The sequence below is a fragment of the Otolemur garnettii genome, unplaced genomic scaffold (assembly GCF_000181295.1).
Source record: "Otolemur garnettii isolate 467f Iridium unplaced genomic scaffold, OtoGar3 scaffold00070, whole genome shotgun sequence".
Lineage (NCBI taxonomy): Eukaryota > Metazoa > Chordata > Mammalia > Primates > Galagidae > Otolemur > Otolemur garnettii.
The window spans coordinates 4,546,854-4,568,771 of NW_003852465.1; the positions used below are offsets into that span (position 1 = coordinate 4,546,854).

The window sequence follows — 21,918 nt, forward strand, 5'->3', positions numbered from 1 at the left end:
GACACTGGTCTAGACTCTCCTCTATAGGAGGGCTAGATTATTCACAGAGAGGCATTCTATCACTGAATGACACTGGTCTAGACTCTCCTCTATAGAAGGGCTAGATTATTCACAGAGAGGCATTCCACCACTGAAAGACACTGGTCTAGACTCTCCTCTATAGGAGGGCTAGATTATTCACGGAGAGGTATTCTACCACTGAATGATACTGGTCTAGACTCTCCTCTATAGAAGGGCTAGATTATGCACAAAGAGGCATTCTATGACTGAATGACACTGGTCTAGACTCTCCTCTATAGGAGGGCTAGATTATTCACAGAGAGGCATTCTATCACTGTTCACACCACGTCAGTATCTAATTTCAGTCTAACACTCCCATCTTCCTCCTGTGCATGCTTTCCTCTCGTTCCCACGGACAGGTATTAATACATGCCTGTCAAATGTGTTTATGTGTCTGTATTTATATACTATACCTATATAAAATTATACTATGATATGTATTCAGAATTTGTTACTTTTTAAATGCAAACATACATGTTGTCCATAGAAGTGTGATAATAAAGAGACAAACAAATGTGGGTGGTAAAACAATGGGTTTTAGTTCAAGTTGTTCCGATTGACAAAATGTAATAATCTTGGACGAACCTCTCACTCGGTTTCCTAAACTGCATCATAGAAATGATAAAAATTCTATCTCACAGGTTTTTCTTCAGGATCAAATGGAAAATACTTGGAAATTATTTTTAAAAGTGTCTTAAGTATAAAGTGCCCTGCTATTTACTTTCAGTTTTCCGGATAATAATCAACATTTACACTAAGAAAACCCCCACATTCATCAAGTACTTTTTTGCTTGCTTCCCAGTGGAACAATAACCTTTTTTTGAAAACATTTGTTTTGATATTCCAGAAAAACCTCTGGTGCAGCCCCAGAAAGATACGTCCACATTTAGAAACTAACTGAAACCTATGAAATTATTTATGTACAGTATGGTAGCAGATTATCTACATATATGTAACTAGGTAACATTTTTAGTGAAAGGAATGTTAACTTATATAAAAAGATAATCAAAATATTTACATTTTATTTTCTTTGGGAAATACGTCATACTTTTTATTGGGGTGAAATTGCTGTCACATAAAATTAACCATTTTTAAAGGACAATTCAGTGGCTTTCAGGTTGCTCACACTGTTGGACAAACACCATTTCTACTTAGTTCCAAAACATTTTCATTCCCCCACAAGGAAACCCTGTAGACCTTAAGTACCTGTGTCCTTTACATTTGATTTTATAGTGCCAAATGGGATTCCTGAGGAAAGCCCTTCCTTAGAGATTCAGGTCACCAGTTAATACACATTAAGCATCTGGGTCGATATCTACACATCTTATTAACATAAAGTAAATACTTCCTCAATATCACCTACTTCAGCTTGGTGAGTTCCACATAAGTCAACATTAAGATAGTTCTTAGAAGAAAAAGGTTTGTAAAACATTCTTTGTATGTTTGTGCCTTAATGAAATTCTTTGATTCTGAAATCTAATATTTAGAAATAAATAATATAAATCAAGTTTGTATTCTAGAAATAACTAAGAGACTATATACTGTGACTACATTCATTTACATCTAACAATGTAAAAACCACAGTTCTTTTTCTATCTTTTTTCTATCTTTTTTGTATACAAGAGATATTTTAAAAATTTCATTTAAATGCTTTTTATACATGGTAAAAAAAAACAATTAAGAAAACTATTTAAAACAGTGCTCACGCCTGTAATCCTAACACTAGGTCAAGGCGGGTGGATTGGTTGAGCTCAGGAGTTTGACACCAGCCTGTGCAAGAGTGAGACCCCATCTCTACTAAAAATAGAAAAGTTAACTGAGTATGGTGGAGGGCGCCTGTAGTCCCAGCTACTTGGGAGAAAAAATCAGAAGCATTTCTTGAACCCAGGAGTTTGGAGTAACTGTGAGCTAGGCTGACCCCACAGGACTCTAGCCTGGGCAACAGAGTAAGGCTCTGTGTCTGTCTTAAAAAAATGAAACAAAACGAAACAAACAAACAATAAACACCCACACATTTAACCTCAAGGAGTTCTATAATTAACATTAGATTAAAAAGATAATTCTATTCCAAATACATATGCAACTAATTGAATATAACCTTTGGTTTTCTAAAATTCCCTTACAGAAAAAGACTAAAAACAAATTTATTTTTCAGAATTTCACTCAGTGTTTTTTAAAAGGACATGTTTTGTAAAGAATACATTTTGCTGAGGAAGAACATATGTAAAGGGAGTCAGATGACCTGAGCTCAGTATGAACCGACATTGCTCAAGGGAGTCTTTCCTGTTGCGTTCTAGGGATTTGCATCAACCACAGACCTCCATGAAATTGCACATGAACCACATATTGGCTGCTGTTTACTGGAAATGTTTACCAAGATAATTGTCATCTTCTGGTTTTCCAGAATAGCTATGCTGAAGAATTTCAATGTTTGTTGCTCCTGCGGGAATCTTTACAACAACATTGTAACCTGCAATATAATTTTACACATGTTAAATTTCACAAAAAGCAGATGGTCTAGAGGTTATTACTGCTGAATGACTGGAAAATATGAATAGCATAGTCAGCCTTAATTTCATTTTACCTTTTAAAAATAATAAAGTGGTTATTTCTTTGAACCAATGCCTTACACAAATTACTTAATTTTTCCTAATTTTTTCTACTAAAATTCTTAATATTAGAGTGGTATCAAGCTAATATTTTAGCTCCTGAGATACTTAATACATACATTCATTTTTAAACTGAACTAACACTCTTATACTGTCTACTGGGAAAAGAAACACAGGATTTCAAACACACAGTACTATTCACAAATCTAAGCGATAGCAAAATAATTGGTCATTGCTATGAGATGTTCACAGAGACTCACTGAACAGCAAAATGATAAATTTTTTAAATTTCACTATCGAAAAAATAATAAAAAACAAAAAATTTTTTTCCTCAATCTTTTAGTCTTTTCATACCAGGAATCTCTTTATCTATTCCCAAAATTTGACATTATTTTTTAAAAGTATACTAAAAACTTACTATGAGAAAAGTAAAAGGTTTATTCAAGTGAGGAAAGTAAATAGTTCCATTTTAAGAGACCAAATTCAGCAACACTGGCACTGCTGAAAAGAGGAAACATTATAGTAAACAGGAAAAAATACTTTCTCAACATTAAAACACTCATATTACATACTTATCTTTGCAGGAATAGGATATTTTTTCAAGAAAGAAAGCCTATGGCATTGCCAAGGTGACAAGATGAAGGCTACCACCAGGGGGCAGAAATGTGACAAATGCTAGTGAAATCCTACAAATGAGAAAACACCTTTTCTCATTTGTAAAATTAATTAATTCATACTACAATTTTCATAGAATTTTGGATGTGTGGTTTTATTGTGGAAAATTTTTATTCATTGAATATAGTACTGATGTTTATACCAGGGGATCAAATGTGTGTGGCTCCCATGAACTAATGAATAACAACTAGAAAAATAGTATGTCAAGTGATCTAGTAACTAAGATCCATAAGTATCACTAGAGTTCAAAATGCATAACACTTTTCATATAGCGAAGACATAAATGTTTAGTTTCGAATTGCACTGCTTTAATTGAAATCACTAATACTAACTTAACTGATCAAAAACATGAACACAATGTAAAGCTGATCAGTAAGCCATTAAAAAATAAATTTTAATTCTTAAAGTAACTTTAAAGGGTAGATTTTACTTTCTTTTATTAAAAAATGTTTGTATAAAATATTTTAGCCTGGAAAATATCTGATATATTTCCATAAGGTTTGGAATAAAAATAAATTCCTGGTCACCAAATATTAATTATATCTGTAATCCAAATACTGCCTGGAAAATCAAACGTGATAAAAATTATGAACCAACACTTAAATTAATGGTTTTATGCTTTTCCTTCCATCAATATTTTCAATATTAATAAGAAACACAACAGATAGACCACGTCAAACCAAAGGAAAAAATATGGTTTAGATAATGAAAATATTTAAAAGCAAGTTTCCTACAAAGAATCGTAACAGAAACATTTTAGATTGCTGGAGCATCTGCAAAAGCACTTCATTAATTGAGGAACTATTCACATATCACAGACAAAGAACACTGGATTTACTCTAATGAATCTAATTATACTTAAGAATCATATTTTCATCAGACAGGTGAATTTATTAATGCAAGGATACATCTGGTATAGAATGAAATTAAATTTTTATATTCACTTTTCCTTTAACCATCATTTTGGATTAAGGGTACAGAGTAGATAAAACAACAAAAAGGCCTTCCCATTGTACCATCATTACTTACTCCACTATTATATCAAACAAAAGAGGGAATTAGTAACAAGAATACAGCTTACCATAATGAGCACTGTTGAAGATGCCTGCCATCGTCCTACAGGAGGAGTTATCCCCACCACACACTCCACATTTGTCTCTCTTGGCCTTGGAGTTCAGCACGTGATCGCAGCCAGCTTGCTTCAAAACAGAATTATTACAACGGATAGTGTAAAAACTCGTTAGAAATATGGTGCTTTAAAATTTACAAAGTTCATTTCACAAAATTCTTTCAGTTAACAGGGTATTTGGCGCAATAGGATTATTTCAGGTATCTACTAATCTCGTAGTACGTCAGTATTTTCACACACCCATTCACGTGGTCTGAAAAGCAGTGTTTTGAAGGGCCCATCCACATACATGTGTCTCTTGCATGGGAATCACACGGAGTGGTATTTAAAAGGGCAAGATTCCCAGATTTTCTGAATTACTTGGAGTTAAAAACCTAGAAGTCCATATTGTAACACTGACATGGATTCTTATACCCATTATCATTTGAAAACCACTCTTTAAAAAATATAATTCAAAGAAACAAAAGTATGATTATGTGATATATTAGAATATTCTAAAAAAAAGCCTTTCATGATTAATTTTAACTTATGGCCTTAGAACTCCAATAATAATTTCAGTTTCAAAAAAACACTGAAAGAAATAATTTCCCCCAAATGAACACCATAATGGTGTTTAAGACAAGAATGAATAAATGTATAAATAAGAAAGTAAATAGTTTACTTCAGAAGTTTCAAAAGACACATATAGCTCCTCCCCATGCAAATGCTATCCTTTGCATACGCTGCGTTAACTCTTTTAGTTCTTTGGAACAGTCCTCTAAATTTAGTGATCAGAAGAGAAAATTACAAAAGCCTTATGGATTCCTATTTTTATTTTTTATTTTTACTTTTTTGCAGTTTTTGGCTCGGGCTGGGTTTGAATCTGCCACCTCCTGTATATGGGGCTGACACCCTACTCCTTGAGCCACAGGCACCGTCCAGCCTTATGGATTATTTTACACACAAAGAAAATATTTCCAAATTGAAAATTTTACCCATGTATTTTCTCAAAGTAGTAAGCACCTATATGTTCTGATAATTTTCTTCATAATTGGTGCATTTTCCTAAGACTTTCTGCTGTTGATTTAAATAAAACATAAATTTTTCAAGTTGCTGAGTAATCTTTTTCTAGGGTTTATGCAATTTCCAATGGGTAAATTATTTTAAGTCTCTTTAAACATCTCATTAGCTCACGGGTGCAAGACGTTTAATCACTTAGTATTTTTTATAGGGAAATAAAATTGATAATAGTACTTTGTATAGGGAAATGAAATTGACCTTATTAAGCTCCATCTTAAGAAATGTATGAGTTCATCAGACTACACTTACATATTCTTTATTTTTAAATTGGCAGATAACATATGTCATTATGTACAACATGATGTCTTGAAGTATATATACATTGTGGAATGGTTACTCCTAGGGTTTAAATGCATTAACTCCAGTAGTCATCATTTCTGTTTTGAGAGGACGTCCACCAACACTAAATATCCATTAAAACATCCACTCAGAAACAGAACTACCATATGGTCCAGCAATCCCACTTGTGGGTATGTGCCCAAAGGAAATGAAATCAGCATGTTGAAGAGACGGCTATCCTCCAAGGTTTATCACAGCACCACCCACAACAGCCAAGATACAGGACCAACCTCAGGTCCAACCGTGGATGCACAGGATAAAGAAAATGCAGCTCCTAGACACTATGGAATACTGCTCAGACATAAAAACTAATGAAATCCTGCCGTTTGTGGCAACATGGATGGGCCTGTAGGATGGACATATGTTACATGGAATGAGCCAGGCACAGGAGGACAAATACTGCAAAAAAAAAAAATAAATACTGCCTGATCTCACTCACATGTGAAAACTACAAAAGATGGTCTCATAGAAGCACACTTGCTGTATTCTATAGTCCACATTCACCACCTTCACTAGCTCCCAAACTCACCATCCATCCTCAAGATCAACATGTGCAATCTGTGCTTGAAGATCTCACCTAGAATCCTGCTAAATTTCCCATCTACCCCTAATCTTCTCCTAACCAGAACATTCTAAAGGGTCTAAGATTTGAGCAAGCAAATCAAATCACCGTTCTCCCCAGACTTTCAATCTGTCTATGCATCCCCAAGAAGTTAAGAAGAAAAGTGCATGTGCCAACCCTTTGCTAGTCCCAAGCTCCAACCCTTCTCCCTTACTTCCTCACCTTTCTAAAACCTACTCATCTTCAATACCTAGCATGAGCCTCCCCTCTCCATGAAGGGCTCTCTGAATCCTTTATCCACTTCCACGTGAAATAAGGCACTACCTCCTTAACTTCTCCACGCTACCCTGCAGAGGACCCACAGCGCAGCGTTCTAATTGTTTACACAACTATCTCCCCATGTGAATCTGTGACCATCTTGCAAGTGGGGCCTCTGTTCTGTCCTTTGACCTGGTGATTTTCAACAGTATCTGACATCTACTTGCTACTCAATCAATGTTTGTTGAGTGCACATAAAAAATAAGAGACAGAGAGCCAGGGAGAGAGAGAGGAAGGATACCAATGACTTTAATGTAGAAGGAAAAATATCCCCAAAGAAAGGTTACATTTGAAGTAGCAAAAGCACTTTACAACCCTTGTATCATATAATTTTTTCTTTTGAGGAAGCTGACCTTATTCCCAACTTGATTATGAATACAAGAAACAAAGCAAAATCAGCAAATTAATCCTAAATGCTTTATAAGTCATTCTCAATGACAGAGAATTGCCTAGTAAGGAGACTAGCCAAACTCATAGACAGCTTGGTATCAAAATACGCTTAACCAGAATTCATCAGAACATATCCTAAAGTAATAAAAATAATATTTTGTTAGAGAAATAGAAAAACGATTTTCTTAAAGTCACTTTACATATAATAGAAATGTACAGTTTTCTTACCCGACACAGGCCTTGAACACAGATGTCATTAGTTTCAGTTCCACAAGGAGTACCATCAGCAACCCTGTCCTTCAACTGGTAGAAGTTAGTGGTTCCAGCAACCCGACAATAGAGTTTACAACGATCTTTTATGGCAACTGTAGGAAGAAAAAAGTCCGATTTGTAATGTACTATATTAAAGTTATGTGTTCCTATGTCCCCCCCAAAATTTACATCAAAGAAATAGTATAATTACTTACTCCCACTGTACTTTGGAAGCCACCTCACATTAGGGGAAAGACCATTGATGTTGAAATGTTTACCGTCAAAATCAGAGCACTGCTTCTCTCGAAAGTCTTGCTTGCCTTTCGGACATGAATCAGTATTACAGGAGCGAAATTTCATCCGGCGGCCCACACAGTACTTTCCTCCATTTCTTGGCCTAGTCAAATTCATTACATTTTAAAGCACATCAGTACAATGTTAATTGGGCCATTTATTTCTAAAACTTTTCCATTCTTTCCAGGATTTGGATAACCACTGATGTTCCACTAACATTTTTTGTTTTTAACAGATGTAACAGAGGTTTTAAGCAATTCCATGACTAATGTACCATAAAAATCTCCACCTTGGGGTGCACACTGAGGCCTGGAGGGCAGAAATACCTTATCTTTGACTAGATTAACTCATAAATTAGTGATGTGAAGTTTTAAAACTTCAAAAAGTATTTGTTCAGCTTCTCAAAAAAATACATAATATAGACGATAATAAAGGAAGACATCATGTTAAATAAAAAGGAAATATACACGCATCTTTGTTACATGCATCTGATTACTCAGTTCTGTGTTGAGTAAGTAAACTGCACATTTCAAGAACTTTCATGGTATAAATCTACATCATGTCTATTTAAACTTATACCAGAAAAATAAAAGTATTTTTTTAATAAAATTTTTAGAATACAAAGATTTCTACTACAATTTACTTATTCTAAAATGTCAATGAACTAAATTTTATTCAGAGTATGTCACCTTTCTGTATTACAAATGCTTGTTAATAAGTCTTCATGTAAAGAGTATCGTCTTGCTTATCAACCTATACATGACACATACAACAGAAACATTATTTAAAAATCTTTATAGACTCTCTAAGCTCTTTTAAATTGTTTGATGGGGGGGAGATACGCTTCAGAACTTATTCAGCTAAGGGCAATGATGCATCTATGATACGGGAAGCAAAGAAAGAAAATACGATATGTCAAATTATACAAAACAGTAAAAAACTGGTAACCAAACTACATAATTCGTCGAGAGGAGTCAAAATACAAGTGGAAGGAGCCAGGATCTTTCATTAGGAATACAGTAAATGTGAAAACGCCATCACTTTACTGTCATTCATATTTAGAAGTATGTCTCAAATTTACACACGTACTAAATCAGAAACAAACACAAAAAAGAAAAGAAAATGGTTCGGTCTCAGTTTAAGACATAAAATTGAACCTATTGTTTCTGTTCTTGTTTTTTAAGATCAGAATGTAGCAAAATCTGAAGTAATACGGCTTAGCCTATTCCAGAAGTTTTCTGACTCTCAGAAACTTACAGACTGACCTCCAGTTTTAGAAGTGAATGAAACTGATGTTTACTTTCTGGTGCCTTGAGATAATCTTAATTTACAGTGACATAAAAAAGACATACTCGGGACGATTACAGAGCCTGGTTGTGCTTTTGATTCCACCTCCACATGTTCGTGAACAAGAACTGTAAGGTCCCCACGGTCCCCATTCACCATCTACAGGACGTGCTTCCATTTCTTTATTTACACATAGCCCATGGTGGCAATGCTACAAAATAATAAGCAAAAAGATAAACAATTCACGTATATATTTAGGACATCACAATAATTATAACAGTAGTGTAAAGATCAATAGAAGAACAAACTGTAAACAACTGAAAGAAAATTGTTATTAATTCAGAAATGTGATTACATTTGACACCACTTTACAAGTATTTCCTATCCACTGAGGAAGATCTATAAAATGCAAAAAGAGTATAATGTTTCTCTTGTCCTTGAGATTTAAAGTCTCCCTGGGCATGAAGGAAAATTAAACAGTAAAGTGAAATATGATTTTTTTAAAAGAAGCAAATAAACATTCAGCTAATTCCAAATACTTCCATGCTTCCATTTTTTTTTTTTTTTTTTTTACTCAAAGACACGTATTTATGCTCCCATTCTTTGTTTTTAACTTTTTAAAGAGACAGGTTCTCACTATGTCACCCAGGCTAGACTATAGTGCCACAATCGATAGCTCACTGTCATGAGCTATGAAACTTCAGGTCTCAAGTAATCCTCCAGTCTCAGCCTCCTGAGTGGCTAGGATCACAGGCGGAAACCACCACATGAGGCTTATTTATTTGTTTATTATTATTATTATTTTATTTATTTATTTATTTTTGCAGTTTTTGTTTGGGGCTGAGTTTGAACCCGCCACCTCCAGCATATGGGGCCGGCGCCCTACCCCTTTGAGCACAGGCATTGCTCTATTTATTATTATTGAGCAGGGCCTTGCTCTGTTGCCCAGGCTGATCTTGAACTCCTGGCATCAAGCAATCCTCTCGCCTCAGCCTCCCAAAGTGCAGGGATTACAGACATGAGCCACCACACCTGGCTCACTCTCCCACTCCAGTAGATAACTTTCTACTTTCTCCTATCCAAAATCTCAAAAGATGATCTTGTTTTTTACTTTCATCAAGAAAATGGAAACTTACAGAAGAATCTCCCCACAATCTCCCACCACCCATTCTGCCCACCTAACAGAATCTGTATCCAGACAGACACTCAGCCCTGCTGCCTATTAGTATACACGAGTAATCCATGATCACAGACAAAGTCAATCCCTCCACATGTGCCCTTAATCTGATGCCTTCTCACTACTCAAAACATCTCTCCAGAAATTCTCTGCTCTCTTCTATGTCTCTCTCATTTCAGTGATAGCTAATCAAGGTGTGGGTGGCCTTGCACTGATGCTGGTCTATGAACGAGTTACCAGTCTGTGGGGAGATTATGCACAAATATTAAGAGTGTGCATTTAGAAATTTCTATCAGAGTTTCACAGAATAATTTTATGATTATTAAAGAAAATAATTTAAAAATCATTTTGCCTGTATTTTTAATTGTGATAAAACACACAATAGAAAATGTGCCATCTTAGCCATTTTTAAGTGGGCAATTCAGTAGTGTTAAGTATATTCAATCAATCTCCAGAATACAATCTCAAGAACTTTCTCATCTCAGAACAATCCCCAGAACTTTCTCATCTTGTAAAAACGGAAACCCATCAAACAACTACCACTTACACCTTCTCCTACCTCCTGATAACTACCACTCTACTCTCTGTTTATGAATTTGACTACTGCAGATATTTCAGATAATTGGAATTATATAAGATCTGTCTCTTTGTGACTGGATTATTTCACAAAGCATAATGTCCCCAAGGTCAACCCATCCATGTTGTACCATGTGTCAAAACTTCCTTTTTCAGGATGAATGATATTCCATCATGTGTTATCTTAGTTCTATTTGTGCTGCTATAACAGAATATCCAATATTGGGTAATTTATAAAGAACGGACATCTATTTCTCACAGGTCTGGGTTCTGGGAAGTCTAAGGTCAAGGTACCAGCAAGCCCAGTGTCTTATGAGGCCCCTCACTTCATCCAAGATGGCGCCTTGCATATAGCATTCTTTGGAGAGCAAGGCAGAGGTAGAAGGCCCAAAAAGAGCCCTTTAATAAAATCATTAAACCCACTCAAGAGGGCTCTTCCTTCATGGTCTAATCACCTCTTAAAAGCCTCACTTCCAACTTCCCAATACTGTTAGATTGGTAATCAAATTTCAACAAGAGTTTTGAAAGAGACAAACATTCCAACCATAGCATACAGATACTGCCCATTTTGTTTATCCATTCACATACATGGATGGACACTGGGTTGAATCTACCTTTTAGCTATTATGAATAATGCTATGAACAAGGGTAAACTGAAATCTTTCTAAGATCCTGCTTTCAATTCTTTGGAGATACACCCAGAAGTAGAATTGTTATATCATATGATAATTCTATTTTTAATTTTTTTGACGAATAGAAAATACTATTTCCCATAGGAAAATCTGGCTTATATTTTGCCTTTTTTATTTTCTTAGTGACAATAATATTTATTATTTTTTACAAAAGTATCAGTTTATAAATGATCAGAAATTTTTAAAAAGAGAAAGAAACCTGATCCTTTGCTCCAGATAATTTGAAGACTACCTCTCCACATCATTCCCATTATCATACAAACAAACTCTTATTTCTCCCACTTTAAAACAAGGGCAATAAGGAAAGCTTTCTGAGATCTCACTACTTCCCTCAGGAGTTACTGCCCCACTTTCCCTTGCAACAGGTGTCTATGCTCATTGTCTAACTCTCTTTGTTCTCTCACAGCCCCACCCCATTCCTCCAAGAATCTGCTCATAGCAGATCCCCAGTGGCCACTTGTCCCTTTCATCCTCCTAGACTTAACAGCAGTATGTGACACAGTTCATCACTTTTCCTCTTTGACATATTTTTTTCTTTTTGGTTTCTAGGGCTCCATGCACTCTTGGCTTTCTTCCTTCCTTCATGATTAATATTCTGAGTTTCTTCTGCTCTTTCTTCTTCTTCTTAATGTCAGAATGTCTCCAGATGCGTCATCTTTGTATTTTATTCTTTTCAGTGAACACTCCCCATCCTCTTGCTCCTGGACTCTGGGCTTGCATATACAGTACAGCTGCTTACTCAGGTTTACTTGAATGTCTAATAAATATTTCAAACATAGCAAACCCCAAACCAAAGTCGTCTTCTTCCTCAAAACCTACTTCTCTTGTGTTGATCTAACTTGTTCAAATAAAAAACTCAGTCATCCTATCCTGTCTCTTTTTCTTCCTCAAACACTCCACATCTAATACATTCTAAATGTTCTAGTTTCTCCTAACATCTATAAAAAGAATTAACTTTTCACCATCCCATTGCTACCACTCTGGTTTCAGCAGCCAGCATCTCTCATCTCTATCACTGCAATACCTCCTTAAGTAAACAGCCTCTGTTTCCACTCTTGCGTGGACAATGTAGCCTCAATATAGCCACCAGATGATCTTTTTATAAACTTAATTGTTAAACTAAGTCAAACAGGGGATAATTCCACTCAAATCCTTCATTATTTTATTTTGAGTAAATGCAAAGTTCCTACAATGGTTTGCAAAGCCCTACGTAATATTCCTCTAGTTACTTCCTACAAGTTTCTCTCTTCACTCCACCCCAGCCACAGTGTTGGTCCTGCTCTTCCTTGTACATTTCCAGGCATTCTCTAGACTTAGGACCTGAGCTGCTCCCTTTGTCTGCAACTCGCTTACCCAGATGACCTCATAGCTAACTCTCTCACCTCCTTTAAGACAGCTAATTTAGTAACTTCATATAAACTCTAACCTGACCATCATATTTTAAATTACAATCTGCCCTTTCCTATCACAAAACTTGCAATCTTTCTCCTGTCCATATCACTGGTCAGGTTGATGGTACTATAACATTAATAATTTGTAATATTCTAGTCTCCCCTTACAATGTCAGCTCCATGAGGACAGGGACCTTTCCTGTGTTGTTCACTCATGTATGTGGGCACCTAAAATAGTGCCTGACATAGTAAGCCTTTAATCAATCTTTGCTGAATGAACGGATCCTATAAGCCAAACTTATTAGCAGTAAAAATGCTTTGTTCTCCCCAGTAGAACAAGTCATTAAATATGAGAAAGCCATATTAAAGATGAACAAAAACAAAATCTCAGAGTAGAATGCTGTGTGTCTTGTATTTTGTAGGAATCTTCCATAAACAATTCAAAGGAGCCTTGATTTTTTTAAATATAATTTGACAGATCACAGCATAAACATTTTAGCCTGATAGAAATGTTTTACTTTCCATTGGGGTGTTGGCTAATGTGCACCTACATTTGTTAAAATCTATCAAGTTATACACCTAAGATCTGCACATTGTACTCATACACCTTAATTTCAGAAAGCTATGTTTATACACAGCCACTGCAGTACATTGAGCTCCATACAGATAGCTCCAGGGCAGGGCAGAGTTGGGTGGAAACTGGGCAACTCTGTGCCTCAGTGGGGAAAAATAACTGAACATGGCAAAGGAGGTCCTAAGAAGCCCCGAAGCAGAAAGTCATCATGTGCATTCTTTGTGTAAACTTGTCAGGAGGAGCACAGAAGAGGCACCCAGGTGCTTCCGTCAATGCTCAGAGTTTTCTAAGAAGTTCTCAGAGAGGCGGAAGACTATGTCTGCTAAAGAGAAAGGAAAATTTGAATGTATGGCAAAGGCAAAAAAGACCCGTTATGAAAGAGAAATGAAAACCTGTATCCCTCCCTCAGTGAAAACATAAAAGAAGTTCAAGGATCTCAATGTGCCCACGAGGCCTCCTCGGCCTTGTTCTTGTCCTGTTCTGAGTATCATCCACAGATCAAAGGAGAACATGCGGCCCATCCACTGGTGATGCTGCAGAGAAGCTGGGAGAGATGTGGAGTAACACTGCTGCGGGTGACAAGCAGCCTTGTGAAGGCTGCAAAGCCGAAGGAAAAATACGAAAAGGATATTGCTGCATACTGAGCTAAAGGAAAGCCTGATGCAACAAAAAGGGGAGTGAGTCATCCAGGCTGAAAAAGAAAGAAAAAGAAGGAAGAGGAAGAAGATGAGGATGAAGATGAATAAATTGGTTCTAGCACAGATTTTTTTTTCCTTATCTACAAAGCATTTAACTCCCTGAATACAGCTCCCTCCTTTTAAAGACAAAAATTAAAGTGGAAGGCTGTGTAAGATTCGTTTTTAAACTACACAGTATCTTTTTTGTATAGTTAACACACTACCCAACATGTCTTCAGACAGCCCATCCTGGTAGTATGTTTAATAGTCACTAACGTTGCCTGGTACAGTATGGGGTTATAAATTGGCATGGAAATGTAAAGCAGGCTCTTGATGGTGTACAGCACACATTAGTTATGCATGGGGGTGGTAGTATTTTCTTTTTTTTTAAATTTTAATGTTTATTTTTTATTGGCCAGGGCTGGGTTTGAACCCACCACCTCCAGTATATGGGGCCGGCGCCCTACCCACTGAGCCACAGGTGCCACCTGGGACGGTAGTATTTGTCTCAGATCCAGCTTATACAAAATAATTATTGTTACGTGAACTGAATACCATGCTGTAATTGCAAAAATAAGTAAAGTTTGCGGACATTCTGAATGCTTCAAAGTAAATACAATTTTTTATTAGTAAAAAATAATCATGCTTATGGCCAAACCATATTTAGACTATTCAATATATTAGCCATAAATTGTATATCTCTTGATATTTGTAAATATATCAATCATTGACTAGAAGTCACAAGAAGTAAGGGGGGAAAAAGTAAAGTCCTTTCAATAATTCTTATCTCCAAATAAAAAATTTTATGTAAGTTAAAGATTAAATTTTATATTTCATCACTAGCTAAACTGAAAACGTCCACTAAAACTTTGGTCCTAAAACTACAAAAAGGTAATTAGAGTGTTTGACAATTTCAATGAGTACTTCAGCTACAACAAAAATTGTGGAAGTACCAAATAAACTTTACTAACCAATTTATTTGTAACGTGATCAATAATCATAAGAAACGCATGCTTTCTGATGGGAAAATAATTCAAGAGAAAGGCAAAAGCCAGCAGAAATATTTTAAGTGGGTAAGTAGCACAGACACAAGTTCGGCTACTGAACTGACCTTTAATTTTTAGGAAGCTTTTACATTTGATTAATGTGAAGGGAACAGAGAGGCAGCATTAGGCAACCCGTTTTCTTTTCTTTTCTTTCTTTCTTATTTTTTTTGGAGACAGTGTCTCACTTTGTCACCCTTGGTAGAGTCCCGTGGCCTCATAGCTCACAGCAACCTCAAATTCTTGGGCTCAAGCAATCCTCTTGCCTCAGTTTTTCTACTTTTAGTAGAGACAGGGTCTCACTCTTGTTCAGGCTGATCTCAAACTGGTGAGCTCAAATGATCCACCCACCTCGGCCTCCCAGTGTGCTAGGATTACAGGCATGAGCCACTGTACCCGCCCAGGCAACCTGTTTTCATGGAAGTGTTCCTTGTGGTCCAAAGAAGTGCAAAGAAGTCTGACAGACTAAAAATGTAGGCAACCACGAAGCCTGTGCTGCAACACGCAGCACAATCGCACTTTGTCCTCACAACTAACACGTTTCCTTATTTCATCTACACATCACCTTGACGGAGTTAGTCAACGTGATGCTCAATGATGGTGAATGGCAAGATTTCGTTAGTGATCAAGGTCAGGATGCTGAAGAGGTAGCAGGTAGGCAGTTTAGTTTAGGGGTGTGATGTGTTGTATTCAGAAACAACGAAGATCCAAAGAAGCCACTTAAATCTTACAATTATACTTAACTGAACTGTACGGGAGAAAATGTATGCAAGGGAAAGGTTCACAAATTTGGGGAATTTGCCAAAATCTTCTTCATGTCTGTTCTAAACTTTACTAATAAGGCTATAAATGGGCTTAGATAACCACCCATCCATACGTCCGTTATGTAACAACTATATGCAACTTAAATATTTGTCTGCTATATCCACTGGAAAGAAAAGGATAAAATTAAAATTGTAATTCAACAGGCAATGTACTAATAACACAAACATGGCAGTAACATGAATTCCACTAGCTCAACAAAACCACTAGCTCAACAAAACTCAACGGGAAACAATGAACAGAGTGCTCAAACACAGAGCTGTTACACCCTGGGATAATCTTTTGACACAAGACTCACCCTTCAAGAAAACCTACCATCCCAGGACCACAGTTCGTCCCATCTGCCAGTGGCATGTGTTGAGTGCGGCAGCCTTTGTGAACTCCTTCTGCGCTTGTGCACCAGAGACGCCTGCACTGTTTCTGCAAAAAGAACAGCCGGGCGAGAGTAAGGAGGACACCACAACCCTGGGTCAGTTCAGTGTAATGCACTGGTTTATAGGCTGATCTGTATGGCCAGGGCTGCAAAATCAATAAAAATCTTTACTAAATAGGTTCCAGTCATTGATTTTTCCTCTGAACACATAAAGTGATGCCATTCCCTTTTTAAAAATTTTTTTTGATTTTTTTATTTATTCATTGAACAATGGGAGATATGAATTGGTGGAAATATTTAAAATTACATGAGACAGTTTTTTCTCTTTACAAGATATTTTTCTAAAGGACTTTTTGTTGTTAAATGTTATTCACAGGGAGTTCCCAAAAGCCCCTTTGAAGCAATGGTGGAATGTATGAATAATGTGCATAAAAATACTGTATAATGTATACTGAAGTTTCCTATTTTGCGAATTTAATGCATACTTTCAACTCTGGAACAAAGGGTTCTAAAGTTTTCAAAAGAAAGAAAGTCCACAGAGGGTCACAGGCGCTATGCTCAAGATAACGCTTTTCTTTTTCCAAATTTAAATTCAAAGTTTATTTAGTGTGTAAATCAAGTTGGAAAGAAATGTGATATAATGATATATTAAGGTAAATCATCCCCCTTCACAATGGATGCTGAAAGCCTTACTTAAATTTGTGAGTATAAATTTAAGGTTTTACAAAGAATAACCACTATGTGAAATATACTTTGAATGTCCCTGTACTCACTGTTAAGTGTCATTCATTCATTCATTCACTCAACATTGAATAAACATTCATTTTGTGGAACCTACTGGGTGGTAGGATTCTGATCTGGACACTGGGCATATATATTTATTTAAATGAATGAAAAGGCTGCATTTCTGGCCCAACGATCCTCACAATCTAGGGAGGCAGTACAAAAGCTGGCAAAGGTATACAAAAAAAATGAAGAAAACGAAGAAAATGACTACTGTATTCTGTATGGGAAAGCAGAGTACGGATTCACCACAGCAATCGCATCAATTCTAAACTGAATCCTAGATTTACCCCCCCCCCACCAAAAGAAAATCATGACGATAGATTCACTACAAGTATTAGGATCAACTGTCTCAGTGGAAATTCAAAGTATCCAATCTCTGAAAAATCCTCAAAATAGATTATAAAGTAATTGCTTAATGAAAACTGAACAACATGCCCACAAATTTCCTCTGACTTTTAATCTATGTAAAGGAAAATGCAGGCTATTTGATTTCTGAGGCCTTTAATTCAGGAATCAACAATTCAGTATCAAAATACCTTTATTTTCTCCTCTCACCCTAATATTATTTGAAAATAAATATGAAATGCTATTACTTTTCTCGTTATATTACTTCTCTGTGGCTCTATGATCTACATGACTATACTGATTGAGAATTTGTGAGCATTAACAAAGGTAACCTTTAAGTTCTCAAGATAGTACCTGACATATAGTAAGCACAAAGCACTAAATAAGTATTTGTCTTCCTTTTTTTAACCACTCCCTGCCAGACACCAAATTTTCAAAGACTTAGAAAGTATATTTAGTTCATCATCTGTTTCCAGAGAATCAATGTACATTTTGAAATATGTTCTTAGTATTAACTTTATGGCAGTTTTCAAACAAAAGGAGAACATTTTGCTTACCAAGTAAGGACACACTTGGGACCCAGGACCAAACATAAGTTCACACTGCTTGTTTACATCGTACATCAATCCGGGAAGTTGTGAAGACAGGTCATATATTCTTCCATTTGGTTTGTCAAGAAGACATTCCCCATGGCCAGTACTATACCAAGACAGAAAATAGAATATTGTAAATTCACTGGATGTGTTTCAGTACAAGATTTTTTACCACATTTACTAGAATCCTTCGCTTTCTTTTTGTTGTTGTTGTTGTTTTGAGAAAGAGTCTCACTTTTGTTGCCCTTGGTAGAGTGTCATGGCATCGTAGCTCACAACAACCTCAAACTCTTGGGCTCAAGTGATTTTCTCGCCTCAGCCTTCCAAGTAGCTGGGACTACAGGTGCCCATCAGAACACCCAGCTATTTTTAGAGATGGGGTCTCGCTCTTGCTCAGGCTGATCTCAAACTCATGAGCTCAAGAGATCCACCTGCCTCAGCCTCTCAGCCTTGCTGGGATTACAGGTGAGCCACTGCGTCTGGCCTAGAATACCTCACTTTCAAAGAGAATATCCGTATTTTTCTTAAATTAAAATCAACTCACATCAATATCAGTGTAGCAATGGTCCTGTACGTAATGACACTTGACAAAGGATCTTTAATATGTCTGTTTGCACTCAATCACCCAGAAGGCAGCAATTCAAAAATGACAAACACAACTATCAGAATGCAATTTACAAGACATATGTTCATATCACATTATTGGTCTAGTTTGCTTTCCAACAGCGATGCCTCAAATGTAATGTCCAACCTGTCAAGATGTTGTAAAAATAAAATACATTTTCAAATCATTTGAAAAAGTGTGTTTCAACTTCCAACCAACAACAGCCTCAACAAAAAAGGAATTTCAAAAAGTTTGTGCTGTCTCTACCACAAAAGGTTTCTTTGAGGAGGGAGTGTGGCAAAGTCAAGAGCACTGGCCTTAGGGGCTTACGCTTTGGCTCCAGCACATCCCAGGATGCATGGCCATGGAAAGCCCACTGAATCTCCCTGAGCTTAAGTTTCTTTATCTGAAAAGTGACAGTGGTAATATCTATCGTATAACTTGCTATCCAAATATATGAAATACTTAAATAACTTGGAAAAGAGCCCAGCAAAGGTAATATGTGTTACTCCTACTTTGCCATGTGATGTTTAGTCTACAGAAAACTGTGACAATGTTCAATTTTACCCCAATATTCCAGCCGTGTTAAAAGCAACCATCTGTTCCACTGCCATAATTATAATAATTTTTTTGGAAATTTTTACTGGCTGAAAGGACATACTAATTTTTCAATGAAATGAGCATGTAACTTTTAAAAATTGCCATTGAAAAGGATCGGAATATTACCCCATTCTAAACTACCCTCTCCCCCTAAGAAAACCATACCACTGGTGTTTGTAACCAAAACATCAGTTAACCACTGAAAGAGTTATACATAATCACGTACAGATCAGCAACTATATGTTCTGTGCTTAAATCAAGTTCCCCTATAAGGATAAATTATCACTGTTGGTTATAAATTGGGATATAATTTTGAACATACATTCCACACCGTGGTTTATTTATTCCCATAGTTCTCACAAAGAGAGAGGTAAACAGAAAATAGAGATGCTGATTAATTGACGATTGGAATGTAGAGTAGAAGAAAGGTAGTATTGCATCTATACAAAAAGTAGATGGAAAGAGCTTTGGCTTGCCTTTTGGACAAGTTCAGTGTCAAGATGGAAACACCATTTGGATAAAAGAAATCAGAAAGCAGAGAAACCAAGTGAAAGGTGGAGAGACAAAGCAAGAAAAACCTAGATCCACCACTTCTCTTCAGCGCTTGAAAGAGCCTTTACAGAATATGGAAAGTTAGAGAATACGGAAAATGTAATCATGGCACCCCCATGATGATAGAGCGCTATTTGGCTAACTCACAATTTGACTTTAGCAATTTTCTATCTTCCTGGAGTACCTCAAACGAGAGTCACTCAAACTCCTCTCAAAATATTAGTATCATCTGAAAAAATTCAAACACCCATACAAAAGCTGAAATTCCCATTACGTCTCTCCCCAAACAGTGTTCATCACAAGAAAAGAGTCTGAATAAAGAATAGCTAGGTCTGAACTGCAATAAAAATTATTTGTGGAGGAAAATAACACATGTATACAACTCTTACACATCCATTTTTACAGTGAAAGTTAACTTAAGATTAAGGAAAAACTAAACAGAAATTGAACTCGTTTTCAAAGTACACATTTCAAATCTTATAATCTAATAAATGCCCAATTATCAGACTTACTCTAGAAATTCCGTGATATATTTCTGACTACATTTTGACCAGGTCCAAGGACTTGTGTGGTAATTTAAAGTTGGAGCCATTACATGATACTGATGTTTAATTCCAGCCTCTTTACATTTAAAACTATCATCGTGTGGAACATTAAATCTAAAGATAAAAATAAACATTTAAAAAGAATGTCAAAAGATGTATACAACATTATAACAGAAAATACATTATTATAAAAAGATTATAATAGAAAATACAGATAAATATAATTGTATCAGAATTTGTATTTGGTCTTTTCCTAAGGTCCTATCATGCTCATGTTTAGAAGGACGTGATTGCTAAGAAACACTAGATTATACCTTTGATCAGAAGCACAGTCTGTTGGTCTGGCATCTGAATCTAAACAATCAAAACCTGGATTCTGGTTGACCTCATCACAATATGGGTATCACATTCAAATTAAACGCCTTCATTTTTCAACATGGATAGCCTTGGAGATTATGTGGACAGATTAGGTCAAAGTGATGCCACACTAAATTCCAGACCATGGCCTATTGCTATAAAAAGAACTTTTTTCATCTCAAATTCCCTTTCCTTCCACAGTATATGTCTATTTTATATATAAAAGCCTAAGTACTGTACCTGGGCCATACTTCATAAGTGGGACTGGTAGAACTGGAATAGTAAACAAACATTCCCCAAGGGCAGCCAAATCTTCACAATGAAAGCAAAACTATTAAATAATTAGCTGGTCAGCAACAGATCCTGGGCAATCATTTGGGGACTCAAGTATAAAGTCAAGTTTAGAAGCAGCACTGAAACCACCGAACTTAGCTCCTTGCCTATAAACATTTGTATTTGAATCAGTCTTTAAACTACTTACCCATATTCTAGAAATACCTAAGGAGTTTCTCAGGAAGAAAATAAATTCATAATATGGTACAATAAATTCATAATATGGTTCCATGCAAGAATAGTGGCCCTCTGGTTAGCAGCCCTGGCATCTAGCAGGTAGTGCTTCACAGACATTGCCACAGTATTCCTGCAGTCCTGGCAATGTTTCTCATCCTATCCCCCCTTCATAAACAACTTATGAAATGCAGCTTATAATCGGGCTAAGAGGAAATTGAAGAGGTGCTAGTTTACTAAAAAGCGTATTCACTTGAAATTATTCCACCTAAAGGCACTAACGATACCTCAATGCACAATCAGAAAAAGAAATGTGGTTAAACAAAAATAGGCAATTCTAGCCTCGATTCCTTCCTAGCAGATAACAAAGAAACACTGGAGGATACATTTATCTTATCCTCTGAAAAATTATTTCAGATGTACCCCCAGAATGGTACAGTATGTACCCACAGAAATTTACCCCCTGACAGCTCTGAGGACATCATGAGAAATCACGGCTTCCATTCTTAGAGCGCAAAATCTCGGCAGAATTTTTAGTAATACTAGAAAAGATAACAGAATCCCAAATTTTTATGAAAAACTAGGGAACAGGTGAAAATTTAAAAAAAAATCTTAAATGAGAACTTCCCACGGGCCACATCCTCTGCTGGGGCTCTGAGCTTTAAGAGCAAGAAATGAGTTGGTATTAAGAACATTTTGGGGAGTTCCCAGAACCAGGAGCCCAGTACCT

General features: G+C 36.3%; 1 protein-coding gene across 1 annotated transcript in view; it reads right to left on the reverse strand.

The window, feature by feature from the left end:
- Positions 1 to 21,918, reverse strand: part of ADAMTS20 (ADAM metallopeptidase with thrombospondin type 1 motif 20) — a 154,473-nt gene that overhangs the window by 81,246 nt on the left and 51,309 nt on the right. The window contains exons 8-15 of the mRNA XM_012807470.1: positions 20,292 to 20,438; positions 17,988 to 18,129; positions 16,242 to 16,346; positions 9,040 to 9,185; positions 7,609 to 7,790; positions 7,370 to 7,506; positions 4,426 to 4,543; positions 2,435 to 2,530 (exon numbers count right to left, since the gene is read on the reverse strand). Of these exons, the coding sequence (XP_012662924.1) occupies positions 2,435 to 2,530; positions 4,426 to 4,543; positions 7,370 to 7,506; positions 7,609 to 7,790; positions 9,040 to 9,185; positions 16,242 to 16,346; positions 17,988 to 18,129; positions 20,292 to 20,438 (1,073 nt within the window). The remainder of the gene's footprint in view (positions 1 to 2,434; positions 2,531 to 4,425; positions 4,544 to 7,369; positions 7,507 to 7,608; positions 7,791 to 9,039; positions 9,186 to 16,241; positions 16,347 to 17,987; positions 18,130 to 20,291; positions 20,439 to 21,918) is intronic.